Source organism: Ranitomeya variabilis, chromosome 4, assembly GCF_051348905.1.
Source record: "Ranitomeya variabilis isolate aRanVar5 chromosome 4, aRanVar5.hap1, whole genome shotgun sequence".
Taxonomy (NCBI): Eukaryota; Metazoa; Chordata; class Amphibia; order Anura; family Dendrobatidae; genus Ranitomeya; species Ranitomeya variabilis.
Window position 1 is genome coordinate 611,586,086 of NC_135235.1, and position 12,458 is coordinate 611,598,543.

The following is a 12,458-nucleotide window of genomic DNA, read 5'->3' on the forward strand; positions in this document are numbered from 1 at the left end:
AGTATTTAGGGCATTGGGTGGGAAGTGGGAAACAGCGACCAGAACCAGCCAAGATTGAGGCCATAGCCAAATGGCCCACCCCACGCACTAAAACCCAGGTCATGGCGTTTCTAGGGACAGCAGGGTATTACAGGAAATTCGTCCCCAATTACAGCAGCGTAGCCAAGCCCCTCACTGATCTGACCCATAAGAACCAACCCCGCCAGGTAACCTGGACCCCAGAGTGTGAGGAAGCTTTCCGCCAGCTAAAGGACGCCCTCACCAATACCCCTGTATTGGCCGCACCCGATCCAACTAAACGTTTCCTTGTTTACACAGACGCTTCTATGTTTGGATTGGGGGCAGTACTGAGACAAGTTGGACCGGACGGCCAAGAACACCTGGTAGCTTACCTGAGTCGGAAACTACTGCACCATGAAGTAAGCTATGCGGCCATCGAGAAGGAGTGCCTGGCGGTAGTATGGGCACTCAAAAAGTTGCAACCATATTTGTATGGACGACAGTTTTCCCTCCTAACGGACCATAATCCCCTAGTCTGGCTTAATTGGGTCTCCGGAGACAACGCTAGATAACTGCGGTGGAGTTTAGCCCTACAACCTCTGGACTTCACCATCCACTACAGACCCGGCAAACAAAACGGTAACGCCGATGGACTAAGTCGACAAACGGAACTTGTACCAACCCCATAAACTTCGGTCATCCCCAAACCGATCTGTTAAGGATCAGACTGTGTATGCCGATCGCGTCGCTGAAAAGGGGAGCCGTGTTACGGAACCCCCCAGCACCCAGAATATGTTGTGCAGTCATATGTATGTATAATAGGTTCCATGTGAGATGCATGTCCCTAATGCATCAGCCCACAGGCTGCGCCCCTGGGCAGAGGGGACAAGATATCCCCCTTCTGACCTCCCCCACCTTTGTAATTCCCACAGTAAATATCTGCAGGCTTCGGCCACCTGCGGCTATTGTAATGTATGTCTGGCCTGCCGCTTTTCAATGGGACTGCCCTCTGTATCTGTGTGATATATTCTGTGTCCTGTGAGTAAAGCGTTGACCCTGTGAGTAAAGCGTTGACACACTGGAAATATGTGGAGAAGCAGTGATCTTTTATATGCGCCCATGTAACCAAGCAATTCCAGCCAGCGTCCTTCATTCAGACTCCAGCCAAAGCAGAGTGGACCTCCTGAAACACGGGGTGGTACTGAAAGAGGTACTCCAGCACGGCAGACCCCATTACAATTATGTATTAGGAAGCGTCACAGGGTATCATCGCAAGTCCTGGGTGGTTTCTCCAGGAGTATCTAGTGATTATGGTATCTGTATCTGAGTCTGTGTACTTAGTAATGGTAGTAGTAGCAATAGTCTAGTACAAATAGTAACAGAGGTACCAGTAGTGGTGAGGATAGAAGTAGTGGTTATAATAGAAGTAGTAGTGGTCAAGTGGGTGGTAAAGATAATTGTACAAGTAGTAATTATAAGTAGTCTTTCTTCGTACTGGTAGTAGTGATGATAGTAATATAGATACTAGTAGCGGTAGGAATAGAAGAAGTAGTTATAGGAGGAGAAGTAGTAGTAGAGATAGCAGTAGTAGTAGCGTTATCATCGGTAGTACTAATGCTTGTGGTTGTAGAAATAGTGAGAGTAGTAGTGGTGGTAATGGTACTGGTAATCGTTGTAGTAGTAGTGATCAAGTTTGGACTGGCCCACAGGAGAACAGGTGGATCCCTCCCGGTGGGCCCCTACATGAGCAGTGCAGCACACAGTATCTTGTTTATTAGTCTGTGGAAGCCTAGGCTGAAATTACATAAAACTGCTGCAGAAAAGCACATAGTATTCTCCATCCCTGACCAATAATATTTTCATGCAACTGTAGACTGGGCTCCCAGAATCATTGTTACTGGTGGGACCTGTGTACTCAAGTATCGAATTGTGTGCCTGACACCTAGACTGTACCTTCAGGCTCAGGGAGGGGTTGTTTTGCTTGAATAAATAATCCCAAACATCCAAGGTCCCGTCCATCTTGGTGGTCAGAAACACAGACGGGCGTACTGGACTCCAGGCGGCATCTGTTAGGTAACTGGTGTGATACCTGGAGGAGAAAGATATACTGGGTATGTGCCATGTGGCTGTGGGCAATGACACATTTACAGGGGGACACTGGGGGAGACTTACTGGACAAACTATCTATTATGGGGGTGAAGTGGCTCTTGTGGCAATTTTTTGGGACATTCTGGCTTCTTCTAGGGCTGATGTAGCTTATACTAGGGGAACTGTTGTAAGTATTGGGTTTACTGTGGCTTATTATTGGGCGCACTTTGGCTTCTACTGGGTAGATGTGGCTTCTATATGGAGTGCTGCTATAGCAGCTGTTTGGGAACAAACTGTGGACTGTTATTGTTCGGCCTCTTCCCGGTAGCCTGGCAGAAGTGCTGCGGCTAGAGCTGGTACTGTCTGCAGTGGGCAGAGTTTACCCGCTACTGGTGACATGCACGCTGCTGCACCCTGATGCCTTTCCTGTGCCTTTTCCTAATCCTGCTACCAGGGCAGAACTCTCAGCATCACAACTTTGAGCTACTTAGAGTTTCTTACTTAGTCCACATGATGGAGGACTCCCGAGAGTCCTCTGACCAAATTCGAGCTGTCCAGTCTCCAACGGTTAGGAAATTTTTTGGGAAAAATGGATTCCTCTGAACAGAGTAGATGGGGCCATGATGACCGCTGTAGGTGCACACAATCTTTTCAGCAGGGGTCTTTGCCTTTCGGTTGCAGGATACCACCATGCCTTGTTCTGTCCCCACCATGAACTTAGTTGGCTATGATAATAAACAGAAAACGCAAAACTAACAAACTGGCTTATTTCCAACCAATCACCTCAGCCCCTGGCTCCAGTGTGCAGACTTTACACACTGCCCGTGACACGAGAGCTGCTGTACACTGCACAGTCTGCTGCCTCTCCTGTGACTTCTCCTAATTCTGCTCCCAATGTAGATTGATCTACTGTATATGACTATAGCTTCTGACAGATGTGATCACCAATCATTGTGATGCCTGGGCAAAGTATCAAGGGGCATGTACATACCAGTTCTACACACTTACTATGGTGGGCTCAAACTCTAGGGAGATGCCACCTAAAGCCAAGTCAAGGTTCCCTTTCTTTGTGATGTCCAGGATCAGCTTTTCTGTTGGCTCGCTCATTTTCCGTATGTCCCACCATAAGACCTGTAGCCAAAATTCACAAAAAGTATAGAAAAAGTTATATTCATTTCTACACACCGGATTTTTTTTATAACAATGCAATCAGATTAGATGAGGTTCTAAAGGAAGTGTTTGCTTATCATAGCCCTTTCCATGTAGCAGGTCCACGTGGTCATAGAGTGGGGGAGAGGCAAGCTTAAAGGGAAGTTAGATCCAAGCCCAAGTTGGGTGAGAAACTATGCAAAGCCCCATCAGAAACTGAAACAAGATGGAAGTAAAGTCCAGAGGGTCACGTTCTGCCAGTCACCTGTCCATCTGTGGAAGTTGAGAAACACTCCGTGCCGGTTTTTGACTGAAGCCATATGACCTTGTACACAGGATCACGGTGGCTATGTTCGATGACAGACAGCTCCACCGGTTGCCCCCCTTTCCTCGTGTCCCAGTAAGCTGGAGGACAAGAGCAGGATATTATAGAGTTAAGAAAGGACACTTTTACTGACTCAGTTTTACACCTGATTGCCCCCCAAAAGAAGAGAGCAGAGGCAGTGAGCCTAAAAATCTTCACTTTTGACTATTTACCTCCAGCTTTACATTGTACTATATTATTAAGTGGGAACCATAAACAAGCATGTTTTTTTGCATAATATATATATATATATATATATATATATATATTGTGAGGTAGTGACTCGTGTCACAGGTAGGGGTCGCTGTGTGTTCTCCCCAGGTTATGCATGAAGACAGATTAAGTCTATAGGTGTGCATGGGAGTCACGGATTTCCGGTCCGGGTTTTCCATGTGGCTGCCAGCCACAGGTTTGTTAAAAGCCCTGCAGTAAGGGGTAAGGGTGTGTCAGGTGTGAGATGCAGAGTCAGTGTCAGTCTGGTGTGTGCTGGTGTGTAGAGCAGACGCCTGCAGAGCGCTGGCTGAGTGCTTGGAGGCACAGGCCAGCAGAGCCAGCACCCAGGGCAGCTGAATAGCCTGGCACCCGCAGCGTATACAGCGATGCAAGTTGTCCATGGTAACTTGTTTCGGATGTGGACAGTCCTGTGCCCGGAGGTGGATGTCCTGTGCCCGAAAGAGGACTGGCATGGGTTATGATTGCAAACAGGTGGATATGGTGCGAGGCTGCTATCCAGAGGACATCCTGGGCTGTGTACGGCTGTGCGAGTAGTGTCTGCAACATGTAAAGCTGTGTTTGGGGACTTTAATATGGCATGTGGTCGCCCAGGGAAACTGGACAAAGGGAAGTCCGGCCTGTTTAGGGACTGCAATCTAAAGCCACATGATATACACTGATAATATGCACTGAAGTTAAATGCACTGAAATGATATGAACTTGTCATCCCCCCTCAGGCGTTTGTAACTAAAAGAGCCACCTTGTGCAGCACAAATGCTGCATTCTGACAAGGCGGTTCTTTTAGTTATGATGCCTGCACACGCTGAAATAAACGTTTTTTAAAATGTGCCCCCTCATACCCTGAAATCGTCCCGGGGCGGGACTTTCCTTCCTAAGCCAGACGCCTCCCAGCCGTCACTCCGGGCCTGTGCGCGCCGGGCGCTGCCTACTCTTGCTGCATTATCGTCCCTGTCGATAGATATATATATATATATATATATATATATATATATATATATATATATATATATATATCTATCGATTAAAGGCTTATTAAGGCACCATGAGCTGATCGGTGCCACAGACAGAGAATAGTATACAATCAAAGTACTAAATATATAATAACATCAGCAGCATCTATCCTGCTTGTTGATGGTTTCCACTTTTTCTCTACACTGTAAATTAGAAATGGCATGTGCACTGGCTAAATTGTGAGGTCAGGGACTTCCCACTGAAAACCTCAATCAGCTTCTCCCTAGTATGAGCTGGCTGATAACACGGAGCAATTTATTAACTGTCTGTTGCTAGTCTTCTTGCCACCACTAGAGGGCAGTAGTTACAATGATACATACTGATCTGTCCATTGTAGCAGCCCCCGACCAGGATGTGGGAGTCCTTGGGGTTGTATTCCAGGCTGACCAGCGGTGACACGGGCTTCAGGGTCAGCTCCGGCTTGTTTGGGTTCTCTGCACGATAGGGGGGCATGAGCAGATATGAGGATCATGTTCGGTTGGCATTACAGGTTGTGGATTTACTCATCTGTATGAATGAAACTTTCCTCACCGATGTCCCAGATATACGAGTCGTAGCTCATGTCTTTGGGGGCTCTCTGGAACTCCAGACAGGAATATGCCACCGCCAGCTTCCTGCCGCCATCAGGATGCCAGGAGAGATGTGTGGCCGTACGCTTGATCTCATTGGGGTCTCTGTAGAATGATCAGTCACATTAGTCATATATACTTGTATATATGGATGATCTACAGCAGTAGTCTTCAACCTGTGACTTCAACCCCCAGCATGCTCCCACAGCTGCAGGTTGGGCATTGTAGTTTCATCACTGTTAAAGTGCTGCAGATCAATGACCAGGAGAAGAAAAACTCTCCAGGATTAGGAAGGTCCCTGTCCACAGTTTGTGTCTGGTGTTGCAGTCCAGCTCCATTGAAGTGACCTGCAATACCAAACATGACCTGTAAACTGCCAGGGGCAGTCACAGAGGTAATTTTCTATCGGTGAGCAAAATCCCCCATTCTAATGTATCCACTCCCTACTACGAATGGCAGCACTGACCAGAGTGGTCTGTAGCCCAATGGGTTAAGACTTCCTTGCCCCAGCCCCCTCCACCTCGTCTATTAGCAAAGCTAATACCTGAACACATTAATGGTCTTGGCAGAAGGCGCCTCGTCCATCCCTTCCAGCTCCTCCTCTTCTTCGAAGTACTCCTCGTAAATATTGATGGCGTTGTTCTGCTTGATGCAGTGCTCCATCACCTGGGATGACAAGATAACACCAGCCGAGCCGTAAATCAGGACCCCGTGGCTCTCCGGCCCACTGCTCCTCGTAACCACAGAGCCAGAGGATTAGAGGTGGATTTCTTGTTATGTCAGCTACAATAGTGTTTTCGGGAAACCTAAGAAGCTCCGACCTCACCTACTGCTTAAGTATCAGTTTTATGGGACCACTCAAAGAAGCTTCCAGTTTACATGAACAGTTAGCTATCCACCGGACCCCCACCGATCCCTTGTGTCCTTCAGTCATTCCTAGCCAGGAGAAGCTGAGTGGAGCAGCTGTCGGGCATGCCCATTAGTCAGTGCCATAGACTTTGTATGGAGTGGCATAGTGCTATGGTACCCCCCATTGTTCTTGAGGACTGGGGGAGGAACCATGTGACAAGGAGGAAGACCAGTGGTGGGTCCCCCATCAGTCTAGAAAAATATCACCTCATTGAAGCCATAGTGCTTGCCCAAAAGTGGTCCACCCCTATCCATATGTCATATGAGTGGGGTCACCTCTGTTACTCATCGCCCAAACAGTATGATCATAGGGTGCCAATGGGTTATCATGGCTGCCTGGAGCCAAATGAAGGACGTAATAGGAGAAAGCTGACAGTAAGATAAACTGCAAGTCAACGATGGGACTAATAAAAAAGAAAGTTATAAAAAGAGGAGAGATGTTAAAATAATAACAAAACAAACAAAAAATTTATATATATATATATATATATATATATATATATATATATACACACACACACACACACACACACACACACACACACACACACACACACACACACACACACATATATACATACATACATACACATATATATATACATATACTAAAAACATAAAAAAGCCAAAGAATAAACAAAAGATCTATAATTAGTATTTCAATGATCCAAACTACTAATATAATGTATTATTTATCTGGCACAGAACACGGTATATGAAAAAAATATTTCATAATTGCGGATTTTTGCTGTTCTAAAAGCAATGGAATAAAGGGTGACCAAAATGACATTAGTAAAAAAAAAAAGTGAACATAAAAACAACAAAAAAGATCTTTTAAGTGTTTTTTAAGCTTGGAAAAGTAGAAAAACAAAAAAACTATACAGGTGGAAAAATAAAAAAGTTCTGGCTATTGGAAGGTGGAGATTGGAAAAAAAGAAAGTGAAAAAAACTAAAAGAGGCTGTGCCAGATGGGCCTTCCTTAAATGGGTTCTCCAAGAACAGAAGAAATAACTGAAGGACCGCCTTACACTGCCCAGCTGAGTGATGGTGGTGACATAGTGGTCGTCCTTCTCCACTTTCTTCCTGTAACGGGTGGTCTGTTCCATTTCTTGGGGGTTAATGTCTTTTGGCCAGCCGCCTTCCACGTGGTTAACCCCTCGCGTCTCCATCTCAAACCTTTCTGTGTTCACCTATGGATAGAGATAGAGAAAGAAGGTCAGTCTGGTCCATCTGGAGATCTTCATCCAATAGCCACCTTAGTTCAGAAGGCAAATAAGTCACAAGAGAGGACTACTGCGCTCTCCTACATAATAATCGCATGGATATTACTGGGAAAAGGTCATGATGTGACTTGCAGTCCACCTCACTCCTTCCACAGACCCCATCTGTGATATCTTCAGACATGTCCTAAAGGTGGCTTCCAAAAGCAACATTAACGTTAAGCTTCCAATTTCATAAAAATGGCTCCTGCATGTCTAAAGGTGACATTACACGATAGCCGTCTAGCTTGCCTGATCACCCCTCCATTCACTTCTATAAGAGTGATGATGAGCATGCAAGACCACCGCTCCATTCACTTCTATGGCAGCGACAGTGCGCATGTGCGACCATCCCTTCCATTCACTTCCATGTGAGACATGTCACCCCCATTCTCAGAACTGTAGGGACCCCCACTGATCTTACATTTATCACCTATCCTGTGATAAATGTTATACCCCTTTAAGACCTCTCAACATGTTAAGTGATGACCTGATCCCTTTCTGTAACAAAATGCAAATGCGCTCTCCTCCCGAAGCCAGCCAACTGTCTAGAGCGCACCCTACAGGTAGCAGCTCCTTAAAGACTCCTGGATCTCCACAAGGAGGATCGGACCTGTCCGGACTCTAAAAGAAGATGGAGGACGTGCCTAGGGATTACGCTTCTCCTGGAGACCCCCCGATGATCACTGCATGTTGGGTCCTTCTTTATTCATTAAACTATGTATATTAGAGGGACCAAAATATTTGAAAGAAAACCCCCCAAGAACCTAAGAGGAACATGTAGATGTGGTCCCTGGTTGGGTTCAGACCCCCATGCTTAGCTGATGTGTTTTTACTAGGGGTCCAGCCCACCTTCACCATAGAATTGACTGCACCGCCCGACATTTATCTCAGTGTGGCCATACAGAAGAGTGATCGTTTGGAGAGTTCTGCCAACTACGGGGAGTGTCGGCAGCATAATTAGCGGCAACTACTTAATAAGAGGGACATGATTAACCTATTAGCATCGCTAATGAGAGTTTAGTGGGATTATTTTTGCCAATCAATTACGTTGCGCTTGGCTTGATTTATGCCCGTCACGCTGTAATCTCGTCCCCCTGGCATTGGATGAAGTAAGGCTGCCAGCTGCTGGTGGTGGCATCCAGGAGAGACTGCGCTGATGTATGGTGGCTGGGGTTAGTTATGTGTGTCGCTGGCAGAAGTCATATACTCTATGATCTGATCCTGGCATAATACTGGGCACGTACAGCCCAACTCTGGCATTTCAGATCTCCTTGTAGTCTTCAGATGGGCACAAGAAGGGGGCGATAAAAGTGAGGAGCGGAGGGTGAAGCATGGGAGCAGATAAGTGTGGGTACATTAGGTATCATTGCTCACACTGATATGGCTGCCAACGTCCATCAAATAGAGGCTGGCACTACTATACTGACACCAAGTCTGGACCTAGAATGAGGCCACCAGGTTGGCACTAATATATGGGGATTAGGGCACAATATAAGCAATGGGGATGGCAGTATTAGATAGACACTGGCATTACTATATGGGCATTAAAGATAGTACTGTTATATAGTCCCTAGGGCCGACACTATTGAATGCGCACTAGGGCTGAGACCTTAGCACAACCACTATAGCGGTATTATTATATGACACTATAGTGGTACTATTATTTGGGCACTATAGTGGTATTATATGGGCACTACAGTGGTATTATATGGGCACACTATGGTTGATACTATTATATGGGCACTATTAATGATGAGTGTGTGTGCTTGTTACTCGAGTTTTCCGAGCACGCTCAGGTGATCTCAGAGTATTTGGATGTGCTCGGAGATTTAGTTTCTGTCATCCGCAGCTGCATGATTTACAGCTGATAGACAGCCTGAATACATGTGGGGATTGCCTGGTTGCTAGGGAATTCCCATATGTATTCAGGCTGTCTATCAGCTGTAAATCATGCAGCTGCGGATGACAGAAACTAAATCTCCGAGCACATCCAAATACTCTGAGATCACCTGTGCACGCTCGGGAAATCTCGAGTAATGAGTATGTTCGCTTATCACTAGGCACTCTATAAGCAATGGGGATGGCAGTATTATATAGACACTATGGCTGGTATTATTATATGGGCATTAAAGATAGTACTGTTTATAGTCCCTAGGGCTAACACTATTGAATAAGCACTAGGGCTGAGACCTTAGCACAACCACTATAGCGGTATTATTATATGGGCACTATGGTGGTATTATTATATGGGCACTATGGTGGTATTATATGGGCACTATTTATGGTTGATACTATTATATCGGCACTATAGTGGTATTATGTGGGGACTATAGTGGTATTTTTATATGGGCACTATAGTGGCATTATTATATGGGCACTATAGCAGCAATTTTATATCGGCACTAGCGCTAGTACCGATAGCCAGACACTTCAGCAGACAGCATATTAAGGGAAACAGAGCTGCCACTGGGCAGTGGGGCTGGCACTAATATATGGGCACTAAAGCTCTGCTATCATATTGGTACCAATATATGGGATGTAGGGCAGACACTAATATATGGGTGTTAGGGGTTGAAATCTTATACTGGCTGGTGCTGCTATGTGGGCATTAGGGCTGTTAATATTATGTGGGCACTTGAGCTGATCATAAATTATCAGCATTAATAATGGGCACTACTATATTGGAAACAGAGTGACCATATTATATGGGAGTTGATGGTATTGCTATTATATAGGGGCAATGGGCTGAAACTTGTCTATGGTATGGGTAGTGATACTATTATAGGGGCACGATGGTGGGAATATTATAGGATCGATTTGTCTGGTACTAATATGGCTGAGACTCGGATGCTGCCATCAGATTGTGACTGATGACGATGGTTATGCCACTGGTGCTAATTTGATGACTTTTGTACAATTATTATTTTTTATGTGGACTCCTAAGTTCATGTGTCCCATGACACCAGGGATGACTCCAATGACTCCCATAAGTAGGTTCTCTGATGTCTAGTAAATGTACGAGTGTCCTGCACACACTGGACGGATGTACAGATGCATCACACATCAGCAGTGACACCTGCTGGCTTACAGGAGTATGACACCAGATAAATCAGAAACGATCAGTCTTTGGATCCCTCTCCTACATGTTACCTCGTGCTCGGACATGTCGTGGGCGCACTGGATGCCCATGTCACACGGGTTCCTCTCTATGAAATTCAGAGCCTGCGAGGGGTCGGGCAGTATATCCACGTGCAGTTCTGCTGGGCGATCCGAAAAGTTGCATTGCCGGCCAAATTCGCTGCGTTTCCGAGTGTAGACATATACGATCTCCATAGTGCCTGGAAGGAAGGAAATCAGATACAGATCTATATTATGTGTCCTTTTCTGTTTTCTTAGATATATCTGGTTCTGGGAAAGCTGGGTGATGACCTCAGTGCAATGACCACCATACTGACTTCTGAATGGCAGCTCTTCTTAAAGGGTTAACCCATCTTCATAGATGGGTATTGTTGGAGCAAACACTATTACAATTTACTGTTGTAGAGATATTAACATTTTTCTTCTGTTTACATCTCGTTGCCTTGGAGACCGACCACCACTGCTGACTATTGTGAAGCTGGCCGGGATTAGGAGGTAACAGCGCTCCAGCGATCCTAGCCAACTCCAAATCGATGCTTACAAGCTCAGTAGAAAAGTGTGTGTTAGTACACATATACATATACAGCACTGCCACATGAAAAGCCACATATACAGCATCGCCACATATACAGCACCGCCACGTTCAAAACCACATATACAGCACCGCCACGTGAAAAGCCACATATACAGCACCGCCACGTGAAAAACCACATACAGAACCGCCACATGAAAAGCCAGATATACAGCACCACCACATATACAGTACCGCCACATGAAAAACCACATATACAGCACCGCCACATGAAAAGCCACATATACAGAACCGCCACATGAAAAGCCACATATACAGCACCGCCACATGAAAAGCCACATATACAGCACCGCCACATGAAAAGCCACATATACAGCACCGCCACATGAAAAGCCACATATACAGCACCGCCACATGAAAAGCCACATATACAGCACCGCCACAGGAAAAGCCACATATACAGCACCGCCACATGAAAAGCCACATATACAGCACCGCCACACATACAGTACCGCCACATGAAAAACCACATACACAGCACCACCACATGAAAAGCCACATATACAGCACCGCCACATGAAAAGCCACATATACAGCACCGCCACATGAAAAACCACATATACAGCACCACCACATATACAGCACCACCACATGAAAAGCCACATATACAGCACCACCACATGAAAAGCCACATATACAGCACCGCCACATGAAAAGCCACATATACAGCACCGCCACATGAAAAGCCACATATACAGCACCGCCACGGGAAAAGCCATATATACAGCACCGCCACATGAAAAGCCACATATACAGCACCGCCACATGAAAAGCCAAATATACAGCACCGCCACATGAAAAGCCAAATATACAGCACCGCCACATATACAGCACCACCACATGAAAAGCCACATATACAGCACCACCACATAAAAAGCCACATATACAGCACCGCCACATGAAAAGCCAAATATACAGCACCGCCACATGAAAAACCACATATACAGCACTACCACATGAAAAGCCACATATACAGCACCGCCACATGAAAAGCCACATATACAGCACCGCCACATGAAAAGCCACATATACAGCACCGCCACACGAAAAGCCACATATACAGCACCACCACATGAAAAGCTACATATACAGCACCGCCACATGAAAAACCACATATACAGCACCGCCACGTGAAAAGACAC

General features: G+C 45.8%; 1 protein-coding gene across 3 annotated transcripts in view; it reads right to left on the reverse strand.

Moving 5' to 3' along the window:
• Positions 1-12,458, reverse strand: part of DNAI2 (dynein axonemal intermediate chain 2) — a 39,112-nt gene that overhangs the window by 11,335 nt on the left and 15,319 nt on the right. For all 3 annotated transcript variants that reach the window (XM_077257777.1, XM_077257775.1, XM_077257776.1), the window contains exons 2-10: positions 10,737-10,924; positions 7,353-7,514; positions 5,960-6,081; positions 5,378-5,520; positions 5,167-5,280; positions 3,503-3,642; positions 3,097-3,219; positions 2,590-2,813; positions 1,954-2,089 (exon numbers count right to left, since the gene is read on the reverse strand). In XM_077257777.1, coding sequence (XP_077113892.1) covers positions 1,954-2,089; positions 2,590-2,813; positions 3,097-3,219; positions 3,503-3,642; positions 5,167-5,280; positions 5,378-5,520; positions 5,960-6,081; positions 7,353-7,514; positions 10,737-10,919 — 1,347 coding nt within the window. In that variant the 5' untranslated portion in view covers positions 10,920-10,924. The remainder of the gene's footprint in view (positions 1-1,953; positions 2,090-2,589; positions 2,814-3,096; positions 3,220-3,502; positions 3,643-5,166; positions 5,281-5,377; positions 5,521-5,959; positions 6,082-7,352; positions 7,515-10,736; positions 10,925-12,458) is intronic.